This window comes from Dermacentor silvarum, chromosome 4, assembly GCF_013339745.2.
Source record: "Dermacentor silvarum isolate Dsil-2018 chromosome 4, BIME_Dsil_1.4, whole genome shotgun sequence".
NCBI classification, from domain to species: domain Eukaryota; kingdom Metazoa; phylum Arthropoda; class Arachnida; order Ixodida; family Ixodidae; genus Dermacentor; species Dermacentor silvarum.
In genome coordinates this window covers 12,378,486-12,400,079 of record NC_051157.2, presented here as the reverse complement: position 1 = coordinate 12,400,079, position 21,594 = coordinate 12,378,486, and the positions used below count along the sequence as shown (strand labels likewise).

Here is a 21,594-nt window from a genome sequence, read left to right as displayed (position 1 = left end):
GACGGGCACGTCGTCTGCGGCCCTTTTCCAGGAGCGACGGACGAGGATTGACTCGTAGTCGTGGATTGGAAGTGCGACGATTGCTGCCACGGCCGGCGCCACAAAAGCTTCAAGCGTGTACTACGTACGTGCGCAGCAGAGAAAATAGAGAATTTTCGTACACCGCTGCCGCTCTGCCGCTACCGTTTCGGCCACCTACCCGTTTTGCGCGTTAGCACCCGCAAAGCTGGCAGGTGGCGGTAACAGTAGCGGTAAGCGTAGAACGGTAGCTGTGTGCTAACTATCCCAAATAGAAAGCTATATTACACAGCGACCACTTTACTGTTATCACTATCGTCTCCACCTCGCGTCAGCTTCGCGGATGCTATAGCTAAGCCGCGTCATGCTTATGTGCGGCATGGATTCGCTTTCACGCGCAAAGCTGGCAGATACGGTGGTGGAAACGGCGGGGTGATAGCGGTATGCTAAAACTTCCTAGAGGCCGAAGCAAAAATAGGAAGATTATCAGAAATACACATGACTTGACTGCTCCACGCTGGATGAGAATGAAAATGGACAAAAAGGATTGTAATGACGGGATTCATAGCACAGCACAACGCGCGCACGGGAGCCTTTACCAAAGTACACGGTCGTAGCCATCGCTAAGTCGCATACAGATTAAGTCAGAGCTATAATTGGAAGGTCGCAGTAAATGCCTTACAGCGCGATAAGACGAGTCGGGGGTCAAAGATAAGAAGGCAACACACAAACATTTACTGTGTGCATTGTTGATTGCAGAAATTCGGTGTTGAAACAAAACGGCTGGATAAAGGCACTCCTCAACCAAACACGCTGCTCTTACATGTGTGCCTATGTACGGCTGCCTTGTTTACTATACATACCGCAGGGTCCCTATCGACGGCTCATCGTAAGTGAGCAGCGATATTGAGTCCGAATGTAGGAGCGGGCTGACCTTCGGTCTGCGGTTAGAAATCGTAAAGAAAGATATCATCGGATGACTGGAGCATTTGCAATGCTACTCAAAGGACTTAAACAATCCAACTATATATATATATATATATATATATATATATATATATATATATATATCCAAGAATCACATTGGCTTCACTCAGTGAAGGGACTTTGAAAAGTTGAAATTGGAAGCGGAGGGTGTCATTCCACGGGAGATTCACGCTAATGAAAAGCAGGTTGCAAGAATTCCTTACTTTCAAGCAATGTCACACCCCATGAAAAAGGTATAGGAAGCGGATACGGCGTACATATTCTTTTCAGCAAAAAATCGACTGGGACTTAACTATACAGCAGTAGAGAGAAAGGGTGTGGTACATCTATCAAATGCCCCTGTCCTTTTTGGGAAGCGAAATATTAGAACGACGGTTAAATAATTATTTTATAGATCACTGAGGTTTCTTGAAAGGGCGGCGGTCTTATAACTTATCCCTACAATGCCAATGCAAGCCGTTGCTATCAAGCAATGCAAGCCGTTGCTATCAGGTATGAAGGTGTTGTCAAGACACAAAGATAAGACTGCGGAAAGAGATAGCCGAAGCTTTATTAGCTGATAAATTGAGTGACGTGTGGGTGTTGCGAAGGCGTCTGTGATGATGCACAGATCAGAATCTAATTACTTGGCTGCTTTCCTTGAAGCGTTTTTGACACGCGTGTGTACTACGCGTATACATATCGGTGTTTCTGTCATTAAACCACCGTTATAGTTCTGCGCTTCTGTCGTGCATACTTCTTGGTCCCTCGTTTGTCGGGCCATGTTTAGTTATTACGTAATACCAACGCGCCAAGCATTGCTTCCTTCTGTAGGCGACTTGGGCGCTTTGTTAATTTGTGCGGGATTTCAAGCGCCACATCGACAATGCGAGTCGTGGCGTCTGTGCACGTACCTCGAAAGCCACAACAAGGACTACCGTAAAGGACGAGGCCGCGGTTGTGTGCATCGCAAAGGAAACAACAACAACAACAACAACAACAACAACAACAACAACAACAACAACAACAACAACAACAACAACAACAACAACAACAACAACAACAACAACAACAACAACAACAACAACAACAACAACAACAACAACAACAACAACAACATTACTTTCGAGAAGATGGCGGTGTCCACTTTGAGAGCCTGCTGTTGTTGCGGAAAATGATTTCACAGCCGGAAGAATAGCTGAAGTACTTTCTTTTTTATTTATGTTTTTATCTTTCCGTAATTCTCACGACAACGCTCCTTAAGCACAGACGACTGACGGGAGGAACCCATGCGAGACCACGGTTAAACTGCATTGCGGAAGGCCCGCATACAGCTGCACCTCAAGAAAAGCGCTGGCTCAAAGGCATCTCTACTGCCGTCTAAAGCATAACGAATGCGTCAGAGACGCGTGGGTTTTGTCTGAAGACGTGGCGCGAAGCGCGGTCAAAATAGCTCTATATTTTTCCGCCTAATTCAAACAACGTGCCTTGACACGAAAAGCCAGGAAACGCTAAATATAGAAAACGAACAAGAAAGAAAATAAAGAAGCTTGCAACGCATAGAATAGTCCACGACGACGACGAGAAAAAAAATAAAGGCAGATGCGCGGCACCGCTGAATGTTGCTGCAAGAACAGGCGCAGTTCGAATATCAAGTCGACACATAGCCCGCAAATTATTCTTGCAACCAGGAAATAAACTTGGAGGAATTGCCGGGTCTTGTAGAGACTTCGTCGCGAACGATCTGTTCGTTTAATTGCAAACCTTTCACTTTTCAAACCTGAAATTACGCGTGTCTCTGAGGACAATTAAACGACACGCACGTTGAAGCTTTGTTCGATATCTGAGATCACTGCGGCACGCTGGCGAACATCCGTCTGTGTGCAACCATCGCGTTAATACTGGTTTCGTTTTTGGTTAAAAACATTGAAGCTTTTTTCTATAGCTTATAGGTATGATACCACTGTGGCACGCTGGCAAGCCTCCATCTGCGTGATTACTAAACGACGACCGCGGCGGCGTAGCCCATAAGAACCCATCGATCGGCGATATTGTCGTGTGTCTACTGAAATCGTACATTATCTATATCCATATGGCATTCGCTCCATGACGAGGTTTTGGTTGCTATGGTAGCGAGGTAATATTGCGCCCATAACTACGGTTGGCTGGGTGCGATAAAATTCATTTGTAAGTAGAGCGCCCGTCTTGGGTTTGTTCTTGTGTCTGCTCCGTGTGGTTATTTTGTTGCCCTACTGCCCCCCCCCCGTGATGGACGAAACAACTCGCCCATATGAAGGTGTTGCGCCGTAATGGCCGGACCCGGATCTCTCGTCGAAACTGGTTCACCACGTGCGGCTGATGTGACGGTATTCAAAGCAAACGATGTTAGACGCAAGCACCAGCCTTCGTGATCACTTGATCGCTCAGCGGGGCTTTAGATTGTGTGTGTGTGTGGCGGCGTCAGGAAAAATAGAGTGTCTCTGCGTTACCATAGTGCTATCCGAAGAGAAGGATTCGTAATCCCTTGGAAGGAAAAAGGAAATCGCTGCTCGATACAAGATTCCACTTCTCGGATGTACAGCGCGGTTGAACTGGCACAGGGAACGCAAGTGTGCAGAGTACAAAGATCCCTATGTAGTTGGCGGCGCTGGCACCTTCCTACACACCTGTGCAGTGCATTGGCACAGCTTCATCCGGCATTTTCAGCTAGAGCACCGGAAAAGTGAGAACCGCACATGAGAGTGTTCCTTGTAACGGCGGACTTGCAATGCGCGTTCATCGCAGCCTGGACCACTGCGTCTCGCCAATGGGTTGCAAAGGCAGATCATCTCCGCTCCGGTTCTGCACACACACACACACACACACCGCTTCCCGAGGGAGGCTTCGGGGAGGGAAGGGAAGGGTGGCCGCGGCCCTGCGAGTCGGCCCGCGCGCCGTTCATCGCATTTCCTTCTGGCTGGCTGCACTCCGGTAGATAACCGCATTAAAACGAGCGCTCCCGAGAAATGAGGCGGAAGCGAGGCACGGCCGCCATCCATCACGGCGCCGCGCCAGAACAACTCTTCTTCCACTACACCGTCGCGCGGCCGAGCTCGCGAAGAGCTCGGCGCGGGAACACCACCCTAAAGTCCGCGCCGCAGTTTCGGAGCCAGCCGCCTCGCCTTTCGAGGGTGCGACGCTTTTCTTCATCTTCCCGTCCCGAAGGAGCGAACGGTTTTCACTTCGGGAATGTGGATGGAAGACGAGAGGATTCGGCGCTGAACCTCAGAGAGCTTTATATACCCTGTCTCGCTAAATCCATGCAGTACTGAGGATGATAAGGGCTGATTTAGCCAACTGGTGTCGGCAGTTGAGCGCGCGAACGAACGCTCATGAGTAGCCGCCACTCGTTTATTGAGGAATCACCATACTCAAACTCGCCCTTGCTTATGAACTACTTCGTTAGCTCGGCTACTCATTAGTTGACGCCAGCTTCCGCCACGCCGCACACTTTTCGTGAGATGAAGGTATAAAGCACACGGGGTTACGGAGCGAAAAAGGCGTAGTTGTATGGTGCACGAGGAGACGAGCATGTTTGTTTTTATTTAGTTATTTGTTTCAGCCATCATAACCCTCTAAGGTTGTGTTCCAAAATTCAGAAAGTGCTTTGATCGACCTTTTGGTGAGGCTCGGGAACGTGATCTTTTATTCATCCATCGATCTGAGGCTCAAGGAAGCAGAAAACAAGAGATCGTAGTTTGTAGAGTGTAAGTTACACACAGGGACAGACTTAGATAACAACAGATAACAGACTTGGGACAGACAAACAGACAGACAGTCTGACAGAGTCAGACTTACCGACATTTGTTTGCTACTAGAGAGTGCGTGATATTAAAAGAATTCAGACTGTGGTCCCGGCTGATTACCATTATTTTAAGCAAAAGAGTGGGACAGTCACAGTATCCATTTGGCCCATTATGTTACTATACGTGCACAACGCCAAACTACCATGTTTACGATAAATGTCATCCTTGTAAATCACCCTTAGTAATAAAGCAATGGCGGAAATAAAAAAAGTTTGCGGAAGAACAGAGCTGAAAAGCCCGCTCCGACGATTCTGCGCTTCATCAGCCGTAAAGATGCACAGCAGAGCAACACGCTGGAAGCGAATCAAAACGAGAAGGGGTACTTGGCCAGAGCTCCTGGAATAAAGTGTACTAACCATAACAAAACCATGTAGGCCCGTAATCTACGAAGTGCCAGCCAGTAAGGGAACGATAAAACAGGCTGCGGCGGGAACGAACACGCTGCAATAAACGAACGAAACCAACAGAGCGTAGACTATAGCGCTTCAGAAATAGGAGGAACTTAGCGACGCGAAAGACACTAAAGTTTTTTTTTTTTCTTTTCAAAAACGGCTCTTCCACGAAAGTCCTGTGCTCTCTCTTTAGAACCTCCTGTTGTCTAACGCTGTTTCTCTTCAATAAATCGATTCGCCCGAGAGTCAGCGTTACTACAACCCTCTCGGTCTTCGCTCTTTAACGTCCAAATTCTTGCGCTGGTCAAGAAGTAAACCAGTGCACCACGTTCAGCTGCGCCAAAGACAAGAACCAGCAGCGGTGCAGCTTTTATACAAAAGAATGTCCGATCTCAAAAGGCTTGGTATAGCACATAAAGGCCACCAGGCAAACACGGACACATAAATACACCCGTATCGACCAGAGTTCATCTTCCTAAGAAGCGATTCTATGTTCAGCTACAAATATACATCTCAGGAGAGCGGGTCTAAGACAAAACCACAAGGAAAAAGAATGTATCCGCGTAGCGCGCGCTCGCGCGCGTAAAATACAACACAACGGCAAACGGGGGTCCCCCCTGGGTATGGTCTGGAGCGAATAATGTGCGCGCCGCACCATTTCCATTATCCGAAGCCGGGCCGGCGCTATCTCGAGCGCACTTTTCTCACCGGTCCCCAGACGGCGCCAGCGGAGGCACCGGCTCGTTTTTCTTCAGAGGCTGCCCGCGTGAAGAACGGGAGAGCGCTGGGTCCTTTATCAATTTCCAGACGCTCGGTGTGGGGAGCGCTCGAGCGTGCGCGGCGGCTGCCGGTACTCCCGTAATTACAATCCCAGCGCTTGTAAGTACTCACGCGATTGCAGGTATACTATGCACACTCTCTTGTGCGAGGCAGCGTGGCGTGTTTGCCTACACGCGCCCGCTTCGAGTCAAACAACGCCAAAGGAGAAAAGAAGAGCCCACACGTGGGCGCCGCGAGTGCGCAGAACCATCTTTCGCGGCGGGCAGAAGCAGAACGAGCGTATATAACTGGTGCTTCCTATCGGCGCACACCTCTGCAAGCTGCGTTTTATCAGGAGTGTCTTTTCATTTATTTTTATTTCCCACGTCTCGCCTTAACGATGAACGAGTCGCCTGGTTGTGAAAAGAAGAACGACTGCGCTTCCGGAGCAGGAAACACAGGGCCGCTTCTCCATATAGACCTATTCGATAAAATTACGTGAGGCTCTGTGCCCCCGAGGAACCCTTGCATGTTACTACAGAAACTGCGTTCAGTGGCACGGAGCAAGGAGTTCTTTGCGGTCCGAAAATGGCGATGCCATTTGTCATACACGCCAATCAAGACCATCGCGACATGTCAAAAAAAAAAAAAGGATAATCGAATCCTGTCACCAAATCCGCTGAAAGCGTAAGCAATGCGCGGTTTAGTTTCCAACGTTATTTGACCCCCTCGATCAGAAAGAGAGCACAAACAGAGCCATTCAGGTTAATTCGAGGATGCTTTGCCGCAGGGCAACAGAGGTTGGTTTTCAACCTACATGTGCCAACTGTTCAAGCACTGATTGAAGACTCACATCCAAGGTCTGACAAATATTTTCACTCAGCTATGAAAAGATCCTATACTACCGCAAGTAATGAGCGATGGGAAGAAATATCGCAGTCGTAACGATAGGGCGGAAGACAAAGCGATTCAACTTAAGTTCGAGTTACTAGGAAACTACAAGTTCGAGTTACTAAAAGAAAAAAAGAAGAAAAAAGAAAAAAGGTGATAAAATTTGTGTAATGACTGCAATTTGGCCGAGTTTTGGCGGGGTTTGCAATGCGCATAGATGAGGTAACCGGCCATATATTAGACTGACAGAAGGATGAATTTCCAACGAAAAGAAAACAAAGTCGGCAGGCGACAGAGAGTTACAGAAAGCTTTCTCGATGATGATCACTAAAAAAATCCTTCAATATCTGTTCGTTCAATATGACGTTCGCCTCGACAGTAAACAGAATCAGTAGGATCTAAACAACAGCCCCTAAACTGCACAGCTTATCCGAGATTCCCTCTTAAATGAGTTCGTTTTAAAGGCAATGCAATGTGGAGCGTCTTCGTCTTGCAATGGACTTCATTTGTCTATGATCATTATATTCCCACGCTATATCCTTTCAGTCGCAAATCAGGTACGGGGATTTCTTCCCTCGCTGAACATTTTCCCGGTGCAACAATAAGAGAGAAGCCTGCAACGGAAGCCTCGAACACAGGCAGAAAATGTGCTCAGCAATCTTCTCGAAGAGAACGGCGTTTTCAACGCTGCGCTAATGCGTTTTAAGTTCACGCCTGCCAGAGGCAAGAGCGCATTTGCGAGAGAAAAAAAATGATAAGAAAAGAGAAACGCGTCAGAACGAAGTGCGCTCGCTTCTTTGGCGCAGGTAAAATTTCCACTTGTCCGTTGAAGGCTGCCACAAAAAGCGTGTCACAGGCGGGACCTGCTCCAGCGGCCGCGTGTCGTACAGATTGTCAGGCCATAAATGTTTAAATTCGTCCGAGAACCGTTGCCGCCACGCACCCCGCAGCGCGACGCAAAACTCAATTGGCGACAAGCTTTAGAGCTGCACTGCAGCTGGTGTGGCGACAGGCTCACGCACACTCTCACAACTTTGCGCACGGCTCTGTGCCTGCCGGTGCCATTATATATGCACGCGCAAGCCGTACTGTGGCAGTCTCCATTAGCGCGGAAACTCAATTTAACTGGGAGGGCCCCGTGCGAAGGAAAACAAGAGAAAAGAAAATTGAATCCCAACAAGCTTAACGGACAGGCGTTCGGAATAAAGTCCGGCTGTAGGGTGAAAAAGAAAAGAAAAGGAAAAGGTAGAAAGAAATAAGGGACAGATAAGTAAGTTCCCTGCCACGCTGGCTAACGGAAATCCCGCCTGGAAGAGCGTGGGTGACTTGATGAACAGGTCGTGTCTGAGTGGAGGTGGATAGTCGAATAGCGGGAGAAATTGCGTCTGCCCGCTTTGCAAATGCTTCGGTGCTCAGGAAAAACAAACACACGCGAAAAACGAAGACAGACTGGAGCTTCCTTCGACACCGTAGAAGACGAGGACACCTAGAAGCTTCCTACGCTTGCATTAATGATTAGAGCGCTTTAAGAGGTAGCAATGTTAAAAGTAAACGAGAGCAAGGCGACCTTTTATTATTTTTTTTTAGGGGAAGGAGCTGCTTTTTATAAGAGAAAAGACTGTTGGGCTACAATCGTAACAGGCTGTAAAACATGATAAAGAGAGAAGCCGGCATGGGATGTCGGTTCTCCACAGAGAATAATGGATATCTCCACCAAGAATATAAATGTGATTAAGGAGACAACTGGAACAACCACGACCCAGCTAGGTAGAAATTAGACGTATAGTGAACTGAAACACGGACGGCGAAGGCGCAAGCAACCGTGGCAAGCGACCACTTCATATTAACTGCGCAACAAAACGGGGACTAAGAAAGAACAGACGACACAAGCGCTTGTGTCGTCAAGTTCTTTCTTTGTCCCCGTTTTGTCGCGCAGGTAATATGAATCAATACCAACTCGCCCAGGTGTCATTACCTCCGTTAAATGACTACTTATTAGTGTCATGTTATTTCGCACAAAGGCAATGCGTCATGGCAGACGCGAAAACCAACTCGACCGAACTGTCGCTTTATTTGAAAGTACGCGTGAGTAGAGCAGTCATTCACTTTCTAACGTCAATGCCCGATGAGGTGCAGTCATCCATTCCCTTTGAAATTTTCTCGCACTTTTTGGCTGTCACGAAATTGTCGTTTGGTAAGTACCTCGCGAGGGTGTTGACACAATCCGCTGCACTTCGACATGGAAAGAAAACGGCGGATAACACGCGTGTTCTTCATTCAAATTACAGGAAATTAGCGCTTCTCCGTTTTCTATAGCGTTAACCGTTCTCGGATCTTTCAGCTATGCGTTCCAGAGTCAGGTGTCCGTCTTGTCCGTATACAAAAGCATCAGGACAGGGTTACAAAGGCTTTGGAATCGGTGGCCGTGGGAATTGAACCGACAACGCCAATCTGCTGGAAACATCTTGGATGCGGCTGCTTGTACGACAAGTCATACGGTCTGATCGCACACGCAATTATACCACGTGTAACCCGCTTAAAGCCGGAGAAACGTGGTACGATGCGAATTCTAGTACGGTGCTCGGCGCGGCGGGAAAGTGGTTGCCGCAACAGTGGAAACATGTTGAGGAATCTGTTGCGTGCGGTTGTTGGTGCAACTCATGCGCCGGATCGGATGCTTCTGAAATTGCGTTCACACGGAGAAGATTTCTTTGTTCGCAGATGAAATTGGATGGAACTGAGCGGTACCGAATAACGTCGCGAATAGTTCACATATACGCGCAGAGTGATTTGGTGCCGCGAGGGCCAAGCGCTCGCCCCCGGCGTGCATCGGCAGAGTGGGAGCACGCATTTTCGGTTTAGCGAGTTCCAGTTTCCCCTAGCTCGGGCGCCTGGCAACCACGAGCCGGATGGCGCGGGTGAAGTAAACATCGGATCATGTTACACGGGGATGCGGAGGGCAAACCAGATGCCTCCGAGAGAAACGGACGCGCTCGTGCCGCTTCTGCCACGCAGCCAACTATAGTTGTTATAATAAATAGTTTAACAGTTCAATGCGACTATATATAATTATCGTCCACAACGGTTTCGGTCGTTGTGTCAGTCAGTTCAGCTCTACGCACGAGAATTCTGCGTTGGAACTGAAGAGACGACAGCGGAATATCACGCCAGTCACGTCCTAGGCACTGAAACTATACTTCCCAACGGCACACGTTTTATGGAGTTCTCCAAGTGTTTTTCAGTGCCGCCTACGTGTCGCATCCCTTTGTTACGTGTGCACGTGCAAACTAGCCTCTCCCGCGGCGATGCAACATTGCTCTAGCACCGGTGGCTGGAAGCGGCATTTACGAACGCTTATCCTTATTGTATTGGAATGACCGATTCCCCAATGTGCGACACTTGTGTATCTGAAGAAACTATCAAACACGCGTTGTGCAGTTGCCCTTAATACGAATTGCGGCGAATATCTTTACGGACCGCCGCTAAGCTGAGTGAACCCCAGAACATTTTCTGAAACAAAAATTCATGCACCCTAGCCACAACCATCGTTGGCGCAGAAAACTATTCGTGCCCTTTTGCAGTTCTTAAAGCGTGCAGGCCTGAGAGACCGTTTTATAGTCCTCCTGCGCATCCTCAGCGTGCACGAAGTGTTCACTCGGCCCACATTTTTGGATTCAGCAGACACATTACCGCCAGCTTAAACAGCTCCGCTGTTAAAAGCATGAAAACATAGAAAAGATTATTCCTCATTTCCCTTACCCCAAGTGTAGGGTAACTAACCAAAAGGCTCGTCTGTTTGACCTCCCCACATTTCTTCTCCTTGCTTTCTCCCTCTTTTCCCCAAGATTCCTTCTAGTGCATAAGGAGTCTCACCTGGGGTCCGCGGGGTCGCAATCCTGAACGGCGACAGAACCCAGCTGCTGCTGCGCCACGTGCTCGAGGTCGTCCGGCGGCGGCGGCAGGGGCTCGTCGTCGTCCACTGCGGGCGGCGAGCACAGGTCTCGCGCCGTCGGAGGCAGAGGGGGAGGCGACGGCAGGGGCAGCTCGGGGCTAGAGCACAGGCTCGTCCACGACACCGGCCGGCCAGCCGCCGACGTGCTGGCGTCCGCGCTACCGTCAGCGGAGCCCGCTTCGACCCTTCCGAGAACGGGCTCGGGGGGCTGCAGGGACTCCGGACAAGATGCCTCCTGCGAGGATAAGCAGCTGGTCAAGGACGAGCTGTGCCTGCCCACCTATAATGCCCGCGACAAGGTGAAATGAGTGAGATTGCTGCCCCTTTGTGTTGAGTGAGAGATCGCGGTTGTGGTAGTCGTGTCAACAGACTGCAGTGGTTGTTGCTCAGCACTCACGGAGGCAGATCAGATGGCATTGTTAGGCAAACCACCCATTGCGCTTCTTGAGAAAGAGGAGGTTCTATTAGGACAGCGCGCGCACGCGAGCAAGGTAAACGTAATCTTTTCAATGTTTTCATGCTTTAAACAGCGGAGCTGTTTAAGCCGGGCGTATGTCTGCTGAATCCAAAAATGTGGGCCGATCCTGGCAATAGTGCAGAAAGGGTCCAAGCGCAATGGGACATATCCCTTTGAACAAGCGAATCTGAGCCTGGCTAAGTCTAGCTAAGTATGGTTGGGACTACTTAAGCTTAGTCAGTGATCAATAGCCAATCGATAGCCAATCAATAGCTAATCCGGAAAATTCCCAAAAATGCTGGGGATGACTTGGTAGTGCTTAGCCTAGTCCAAATACGTGGCCAATACCTTACGATAGCCACTCTATCTACGATAGTCAATCAATAGCTAATCGATAATCGATCAATAATCAATAATTCCGGCAAATGCTGGGGATGACTTCGTCCTAGCCCAGATACGTGGCAAATACCTTGCGATAGGCAATCAATAGCTAATCGATAACCGATCAATAACAAATAAATTCTGGAAAATGCTGGGGTTGACTTATTAGTGCTTAGCCTAGCTCAAAATCCAGGACTAGCTAGGTGCCCATCAGCTCCGCTGTCACTTTAGCACTGCGCCTCCAGTGCAAGCTAAGCTAATTGTTTTTGCGTCACCGCTATAATTTTTGCATTGTACCTATTGTTTCTTTTTTTTTCAGATTATTGACACATATAATGACTTTTATGTTTTCTTTCTTCTTTTTTTACATAAGGCAGCAGCCTTCAGTCAGCCCTCGATCTCATCTGCTTTTTGATCCTGCGCGGTGTAGCATTCAAGACAGATAGCTGCGTGAAAAGTCGCACCATTTTAATCAAAATTGCATGCCCTATCTCCCTTTACTTCGGTGATGGTAGTGACACACTGACCATGGATGTGGTAATGTTGCCGCTGATCTGCAGAAGAAACTTTCGACGGCAGGGTATGCCGCCATCGCGAGCCTTATTGTGCTATTTCTGTTCTTAGCACACCTGGTGAGCTTTAAGCGCTGTCTCGTGGTGTATTAACTAGCTCAGCAGTAAGTAGCTTTAAATATGGTATTGTTATCGAAGGAAGGATGGTCTCAGCCTTTAGCACGACCCTTTCAAAGCACCGTGCCTTGCCAATATTTGATCGTTCTATTTGTTTGTACTGCGTTCAAAGAGCGGCGCTAGCTAGGAAAAGCAACGTTTATTTCACTATTTCGATGTTTTACCAAGTACTCAAAGTGTGTCTGCCAAGACTTTCTGTGATTCCGCGTCATTTCAACAGGCGCACGTCCCCCATCAAATCCTAATTCGGAACCACTCATATTCCACGCGCGAGATCATCTGCATTTGCGCCTAGCAAGCTGGCTTCTTTGCATCAAGCGACACATTGAGGTGAAGTAAGCTGTACAGGCCAAATCACTGACAAATATTCATGGTTGGATTAAGTATCAATGAGCTATTCTGGGACATGTTCCAGGATCTCTGTGGACGCGAAAAGTGTACTCCGTCGTAGACACTAAAATACTTTGATGCCATCGAATGTAAGTGAACGTCAACATTCGGAAAGTAACCAATCAACGCCAATATACAGCCACCTATTCATCGGCAGTGTCCGTAATCATTTTCCTGCGTATAGTCACGCGGAAGGTTATGACAACATAGCGGGATAAATTCCTTTGTATAAAAGCGACAATATGTGTTAAGATAAGAACCGTGAGACATCAGTAAAGCAAGATAAGCTTACCAAGTTACAAATATGTAGTGATAAGCTCAGGTATGAGCAAATAACACACAGGAAGCAGGGGTCAGAGCCTTTTTAACAAAAGGCCCGTCAAATCACTTCAAAATCAAACAGGGTCTGAGAGTACGCAACGCAATTCTGAGGTCGAAACGCTCATATTATACTATTGCAGAAAGTGGGCACGCACTCAGCGGAACCAAGAAAGCGACAGGTTAACACATTAAGCTCGATCGCTCGACATAAACGACAGTGCAAGAAGCATTGTAGATCGAAGGCAACACATCGTAAAACTGTGCACATGTTTGGACGTTTTCTACAGGATAGCGTCATACTTGTCATCTATTAAATAGCACATAATGTTATGACACCTTGTTTAACATATTCGTGGAGACTGTGCAGCATGCACGAATTTCCCGTTATTACTTCTTTCCCTAAGGACTCTTCTTCTATGTAGTTATGCATCCATATTTGCAAGCACGTGAATTTTCATCATGTTCTTCGGACGTACGCAATTCGGATTCCATTGGGAGATCCCATTCGTTTACAAGCGTCTTCAAGTTGGGTTGTATAACAAGCTTTTGCATTTCGTCCTCTCTCTCTCTTTCTTATTTTTTTGTGTTTTGTTATTTTTCCTGTAAAAATTTTCTACACCTGAAAAAAGTTCAGAAACTGTCACCATTTTAGGGTGGTTAACTTAAGTTCCAAAAATATTTGACTTGGGCGAAGTTAACGGAAAGTTCAGCTCGTCTCACCGCCCGCGCCAGGTTGACTTGACCGGCGATGCGCTCCGTGATCCTCTGTAGCTCGGATTCGTCGTCGACGCCGTTCTCGTCCGAAGCTGCCGGCGCGGCCACCCCAGCGCTTCTCTTGGGCGGCGGACGAGGCGGAGGCTTCGGATCGGACGAAGGGCTCCTTCGGGGCGGCACGGCCGGAGGTGGTGCCGCGAACGGAGAGCCACTCGCGATCGTTCCTTCCGACGAATCTCCGCCTCGAAGGGGCCCCTGGATCCGCACGTCGAGACACTTCTCGTGTACTCTGTCGAAGAGTTTGTCGTGGCTTCTTCGGTTAGGCTGTGACGACCTGGTGCTGTCTTCTAAGCTCGCAAACCTCTCATCTGGTATAATCATCTTCTCCCGGGACCTCGGGCTGTCGCTGGATCGCGAAGCGTGAAGCTTGTCTTGCGGGCTGTTGCCTCTGTCTTGACTCCTTTCGTGATGTCCCCCCCTGGCTTGCAGCGCCAGGTGCACCGGAGTCACTTCTTTGTGGCCGGAAAGCGCCGTGATGACGTCGGATCTCCGGCCATGCTGCGTCACCACAGAGGCGGCGGGACTACCGCCGTTGCTGGCGCTGTTGTTATTGTTGTTGTTATTGTTAACGTTGTTATTATTGTTGTTAGCCACTCTGGACTCGAGCAGCTTCTCGGGCACCCTGTCGAGCAGTTTGTCCTGCTGCTGCTGCGCCCTCCGGTCGAAAGGCTTGCTCAGCTGAGGTACCATGTCGACCACGCTGTCGCGGTCTGACGCAGACGCGCCTCCCCTGGTGTCCGTGGGAGACTTGCTGCTCGCCGGAGGAGCAACGGCGAGCGTTACGCCCTCGGAAGTGAGTAGCTGCAGGGCGGGTGTGCCCCGGTCCGGAAGCCGCACTTCACGCAGCTGGGCTTTGCGTCCACCGCTCACAGATGGCCTCCTGGGACAGGAGAAATGCAAGACATTTAGTGTGTGATACAAGGGTGACACGTTTTGCGTGTCGGATAAGAAAAAATGCAACAGCGAGCATTAAAGCCTCGGTAGAGAGGTGTATGCGATTGCAAAGAGGCCCACTAGACGTTGTCCAGTGCACTCTCACACCCGTGGGAAGGGGAACTGGTAAAGACAAGACAAGAGTCGGAATGATGCGCCTGCACTGGACGTTTCCCAGCATTTCTACAGTCGGGCACTCAAGTTTGCCGTTTCCAGTTATAAAGAAGAGCTCGGCTGATTATCTGCGAGGCCAAATGCAAAAATTCAGCACCACACGCGAAATATTTAACTAGATAAATATTTACACTTCTAACTGCTGTCTCGAAGTACACATCCTTCCGCAAGAACCTTCAGTATGAAAAACTTCGGCATGATAAATTTGAAAAAAAAAAAAAATATTCGTAGCCTGGCCACAGGAGCTGGAAACGCTGGAACTGGGCTGCGTTTTTCTTACGTAACACTACTGAAACATTATAATTTTGTGTATTGTGTACCAGGGAAAGCCCGGAATTGAAGACTCCGCGACCATAGACACTCAGAAACCATCAAAGGAGACCGCGTCTCACCAACACTCCTTGCTTCTTCTTCTTCACAATGGCCCCTTTTTTTTACAGATTTGATGGTCACGTCTGACCTACCAACATCGCGTTAACGTACACGACCTGTCACACGTTTCGCCCGGATGCTGTGGTCATTGGACAGGAGAAAATTGAGACAATCAAGTGCAGTTCGTGACTTAAAGTAAATACTTTTCTTCGACTCGGTCGACCCATTATACGAGTCTCAGCGGACACATATCCTGGTCACAAACTCCCGTTTACATGAACGATTATGTTTCAGTAGTAGTAGTATTTTTATTTATTTATATATATACATATATAAATAAAAAAGGGAACACGGAAAAGGAATGCCGTTTATCTATCTTTCACCGCCGGGACATTCCATTACCTGTCAACGCTAATACCTTAAAGTAAAAAAAGAAAAAAAGAAACAAAGAAAAAAGAGAAAAAAAATCAGCAGCACCTGACAGAACGCGTGCACACACACACGCACACGGCACGCGTTCACACAAACCACCTTCGCAACACCGCCGACACAAAGCGCGCGCAGCCGCGCATACAAACACGGGCCCGAATGCTCGCCGGAGCGCAATCGAACCAGCCCGCCAGGCAGGGGAGATAGATGGTGTCATGCGAGACACGAGCTTCACAGCGCACGCGATCATCAGCCGACAGCGGCGGCGGCACAGCGGAGGGTCCCATTGAGAGACGTCGTGAAGAATGCGATTCCGACCCGAGCGTCGGCGACGGTGGGGTGTACAAACCGCGCCACGGAGAGACGTTTCCAGACACACTCCTAGTCTCTCCATCCCGAAGCTCGCGCTCTCACATCCTTTCCGCCGAGGAAGACGCCCGCTTATAGGTTTTCCCGTTGTCTGCGTTAAGAAGAACAACCTGCGCCGACGGCAAAGCGAGCAAGAGAAGGGGGAGACAGAGAGAATGCCGCATTCGAAGCGCCGCAGCGTCGAACCCTCCGCCGGCCTTAGAGGGCGACGATAGAAGACGACGATGCTCATTGTTCCATCGGCGAAGCACCATCAGTCTCCGTGCTCGCCGACCTGTTTTGACGCAAACGCGACCGAGAGAGCGCGCTCGGCTCGGATTCGGGCCGCCCGCCCACCCACCGTAACGGCTGATATGGACGAGGGCATGCAATTATTAGACGCACCGAGGAAGGGAATATTGGTTTCGTAATCGAAGCCGGCGCGCTGCCTCGGGAGGAGATGAACGAGCTCGAGAAAACGTATTTTCCTCTTGTGCTTTCCTTTTTTTTTTTTCAGCGGTAGTGTTTAGTAGCCTTGATGAAGACGAGTCCATACAGCTGCAAGCGTAGATGTGGGCGCTAGTGTTGCCCCACTATACCGGGCTCGTCTTCGATGTTGTACAATCGCGAGGCACTTTCTAGACCCACTGATGACAGATTTATTTTATTCTATTCCGGGCTGTACAGTATCTGTTTCAAAGCACTTCAGATAGACTTTTATGAAGTGAGATGAATGATTACCAAAAAAAGCAAGAAATAAAACAAGAAAAAGGATGGGTGGCCTTGTAGGTATGATTGTCAAGTTCGTTCAAGACCTTCGACAATAGCCCGTAGCTTCAAGACCGCTTCGGCGTGCTGCTTCGCTTTCTTTTATAACAGAAGAAATGCCTAAGCTGAAAAGTACAGAAGAAATCTTCCGCCTTACCGTAATGATTAATAAAATATGCATTGATAATACATCACTCCCACCGATCTAGTAAAAGCATTAAAATTTTGATTGTGGAGCAGAGACAAGAATGACTCAGAATAAATCACAATAATGATTAAAGCACGAATCGTTTTTATAAAAGCGATAACAACGCGAACTCTTGTTTTAACACGAAAAGATGGTCCCAGGAATGCAAAGCAAATATAATCATAATACTAATGGTGGAAGCGATTGATATTTTGTTCTGGTTATTTACAGCATTGCTACATCAACGAACAAGCCTAGCTTCTTTCTAAGACTAAGCCCTTCCGTTTGCTGCTTTTGTTTAATTCCTATAATGGCCTATACCAAATATATGTACTGCCACGAAATAAAAGGTGCTGTATGCCTCGTGCTTACAGTGATACCGTGCTTCATAGAAACTCACCTCGAACGAAAGCGTAAGAACTACAGATGTGTGGTCCCAATACAACTCAGTGAGCGGAAAAAATAAGTAATAAAAGAATAGAAAAAGACCAGCAGTGAAGTTAACGCACTAAAGCCAATATCAGAAGCTAGTAAGAAAGAGAGGGACGCTTCGATTAAATAAGGAACACCATCGAAAGTTTGCTGCCGACACGGTACCAGATCTACAGTCACAGAACACAGAAGTTACAGAAACACACACACACACACACACACACACACACACACACACACACACACACACACACACACACACACACACACACACACACACACACACACACACACACACACACACACACACACACACACACACACACACACACACACACACACACACGCACCGAACGCACGCACGCGCACACACGCACGCACGCGCACACACACACGTCCTCACGCAACCATACAGACAAAGAAAGCAGACACGAGGTTACATCTACGACTCCATGGTTTTATTGGATTATCCTGCGCCGCTTGCTCTCCAAGCCTGGTACTCGCCTTGAGATATTGCGAGCCGAACACGAATTGACAGCTTGAGACGCGAGCGGAGCAGGTCCGTATTTCTTGGCCCCTAGCAAGAGCCACGCTGCTGGAAATGACTGGTGACCTATGCGAGTGTTAATCACCGCGCGCCGTGTGCTGCTACTTGCACAACTTCTCAACTCCTCCCGCCTGAAGCACCAGGGCTTCGCCTGAGGCTCAGTGCAAGACTACGACGCGCGTTTCCTCGACGCTTGTAGTCTGGCGGTCAGTAGCCATTTGTTACACGCCAAGCATTTTATGCCGATATATGAATAAACATGAGTGAAATAGCTCAGCTATACTTTATGATGTAAATCTAGGTAAATTTATCATCTTCCATTTAGTGACGTTGGTATAATCGTAGTGTTCGTGTGAGATGACTTAGTTTTCTTAAGGTAAATACTTGTTACTCTTTCAAATACTTCAAAATGGTGTAACTGGCAGTGTGTAGCTTTAGGATATCTGCATACACGTTCGTTCTCTCTCTCTCTTTCCTGCCTAATAGGTGCTCCCCAGCTGTCAAATAAACCACCTGTTCAAAGACTAGCGCGCAAAGAGCTTCCGACCAAAATTAATAGAGATTACTGTGACGCAACGATTATTCAGAACGGTGTGCAGTAAATGAATTTGTATAATTTGTATCGTGCGTGTGTCTTCAGACGTTCTTGCGGCGCTATTTTTTCACGCTTTATCTTTCAAATTCTCAAGCAATCACATTTTTCTCAAGACGAAAAAGCAATACGTATCCGCGCCCATGCGTAATCACTGCAAATTGTTGCATTTATAGGGCTACATTTTGTAGCAAATGATCAATTTGCAGAGTAACAAAGCCGCTTGAAACCAAAAGGACGAAGTTGAGGCAAATCCACGTATTTTACCCATCAATTCCAGAACCAGGTGAGCCGGCATTCTTGCAGCACCCGTGCACACTACAGCGCCATTATTTCATCCGATAACCTTTTTTGGGAAATCTATGCTAGTGTGTGTCCTGCCCTCCTCTCTTCGCTCGTCAGTGCAGTCTAACTATCGATCATCCTTGGCCCTTGCGCCATGAAAGCACACACACACATCATCATCATCATCGTCGTCGTCGTCAACTCTAGGACAATTTTCAGTTGCCAATTTACCTCCAGGCTATCATGTCCCCCTCCCCCAGAGCTCCACTTGAAACGCGCACGTCATAGAGGGCTATAAAATATGCAGGAGTCTCATCGATCCGACGCTTGTGTGGGATCAAATGCTTGCATCGTGGAGTGACACCAACCTTCTCCCGTCCTCCACCGTTCTTTATTTATAGCGCTCGAAACACTTACACCCGACTTTCTTTCTTTTTTTTTTTTGCGCAGCACAGCGATTACCGTCTGTGCCAAAAACCGCTGCAGATTGAAACTTTAGCAACGATGCGTGCACCGGCATTATATAAAAATCCAGAGGGAGAAAGGAAGAAAAATATCAACAGGGACATTTAAGACTGCTTACGTGTGGGAATGTGAAAACATTATAGTCCCTTTGCTGAAACCATTAGTGAGCCAGGTAGCTGCGACGTGACGTGTGCAATGACGCACGCACTAGGCACACCTTTAGTCAGCCAGAACCATGGAGCCGCCGTGGCGTCGGGGAAGCGTGCTCGTCTCTCGCCCCGGAGGCCCGGGCGCGATTCCCACCCAGACCGAAATATACCAAATTTTCTTTTCAAATCCATTAATTTACTTTGTTTATAGGAACCCCATTGAGAAACTTGATGTCACTACGAGCATTTTTCAGCGTGCTTTTACTCTTTGCGCCGTCGGCCATTTTTGGTACCAGCGCTCGGTCACGCCTCCGACGACGCCACCGGATTTTCGCGTAATGGAGCATACGATGCTTTCGTATTAAAATATAGGCGAGGGGGAGGTGTCCTGGGCATTACTTACGTATTCCTCGTACAAGTGGATACACAATGTACGTCACGGTACGAGGGCTTAAAAGGACGTCAGCGAAGGGCTCTCCTGGGCACCCAGGGTGAACTATATGGGATAACGTAAAGCTGCGAAACGAAGCGAAGTAAAAAATGTTTACGTCGAAAAAAAAAAGAGCTTTAAAATCGTACTTTAAGCCCTTCGCGTCTGACATTCTACCGAAAGCCTCACAAGAAAGGCCACTTATGGAAACCGGCGGCCCGAGAGGACGCGGCATTCCGTAACGACGCAGCGACATGCGACTCGAGCCTGCCTTATAATCTCAAGAGATAGATGGAACACCGGCAGAAACTGAAAAGAAAGAAGAAAAAAAGAAAGAAAAATGGCTGTCCAGGGCACACGATAACAACCTATTTAATCCGCGCAGTTGTTTACGTACACGGTTGGAGGCGCACAGACCCGCGACTGCAGACGTAAGGATAAAGAACTAAACTCTCGGCAAGGCCCAAAAAAGGAGTTAAACATAAAACAAAATAAAGAGACGCTCACACAAGCGAAAAAGAAGCGGTGAACGGCTAAGACGGCGCGCAACGCCGACGAGCTCCGGAAAGGCTTCTTCTCTCCTTTCGTCCGGAGCCGTTATCTCTTCGCTACACGACCACAAAAGACGGCTCGTTTCGGGCTCGACTGGACACGGCGCGCGCCGCTAACAAGCGTGCGCCAGCATCCCGCAAGGTTGCGTCCTGCCGAAGAAGAAGACGCCAATCTCCCCGGCCGCACACCACGCCGCGGGCCGGCAACGTCGTTTGGGAGCGACACGCCGGCGGCGCTATATATAAGGCGCCCCCGTCGCAAAACACTCTTTTCGAGTGAAATAGGGAGACTGCGGTGACCGGGCACTGTCCGGCCATGCGGAAGGCCGATCCTTTGTTCGGCTTCGCGAGCGAGGAGGCATGAGAGAGAGAGAGAACACTGGGCTAGGACACCCGAGGAGTAGTCACTCGGTGTGGAAGACGCAGCGAGGGGAAATAAATAAAATAAAAGCAAACAAAGAAAAAGGAAGGCGAAAGCAAGAGGCAATACAAAAGACACATAGTAGTGTGCTCTCACAAAAGCTGCGCAGCGTCGAGAGAACTATACCTTCGGAGCCAGCCAATCAGGAGCAGAATTCGCGAGGCTGTTAGCGCGTGAGAACCGAGGAACGGTTCTTGATTGGCTAGTGGCATTGAGCTGCAGCGTCGGTGGCTGTCGTGGTTGGCTAGCGCAAGACAGCCGGCTGCTGGCTTTTTGCTATTTCAGCATGCCTCGCTTCAACACGTGCATGCTTCCACGTCGCACCTTTCGTTCCCCGACAGCAGCTATGAAACGTTGGATTTCCACCATGGCTGCGTATCACGGCCTTTCACTAAAACGTTTTTACGAGAGAACGACACTGTGAATTCAGACCAAGAGTCAGAATGAACATAACGGCTCTGCGCGGTTATCGTGCAAACAAATTCTATCGGTCGCTTCTACGTCATTTATATTGCACAGGCTCGATGATACGAATGATCGCCGTCCATTATACTGCAAGTCAGTTTTTTTCCGGCGTCGGATCTGATGGCAATTCTGCGTGCCAAAATTATTACGTTTGGCCTTGCGCTGTCTTTACAACAAAGATCGGGCATTCGGCATAGTGGGCAATAACGAA

General features: G+C 48.5%; 1 protein-coding gene across 5 annotated transcripts in view; it reads right to left on the bottom strand.

Annotated features, from left to right (window-relative positions):
* LOC119449458 (trinucleotide repeat-containing gene 18 protein) overlaps window positions 1-21,594 on the bottom strand; it is a 491,760-nt gene that overhangs the window by 64,882 nt on the left and 405,284 nt on the right. For all 5 annotated transcript variants that reach the window (XM_049665214.1, XM_049665215.1, XM_049665216.1 and 2 more), the window contains 2 exons: window positions 13,782-14,715; window positions 10,745-11,058 (listed from right to left, as the gene is read on the bottom strand). In XM_049665214.1, coding sequence (XP_049521171.1) covers window positions 10,745-11,058; window positions 13,782-14,715 — 1,248 coding nt within the window. The remainder of the gene's footprint in view (window positions 1-10,744; window positions 11,059-13,781; window positions 14,716-21,594) is intronic.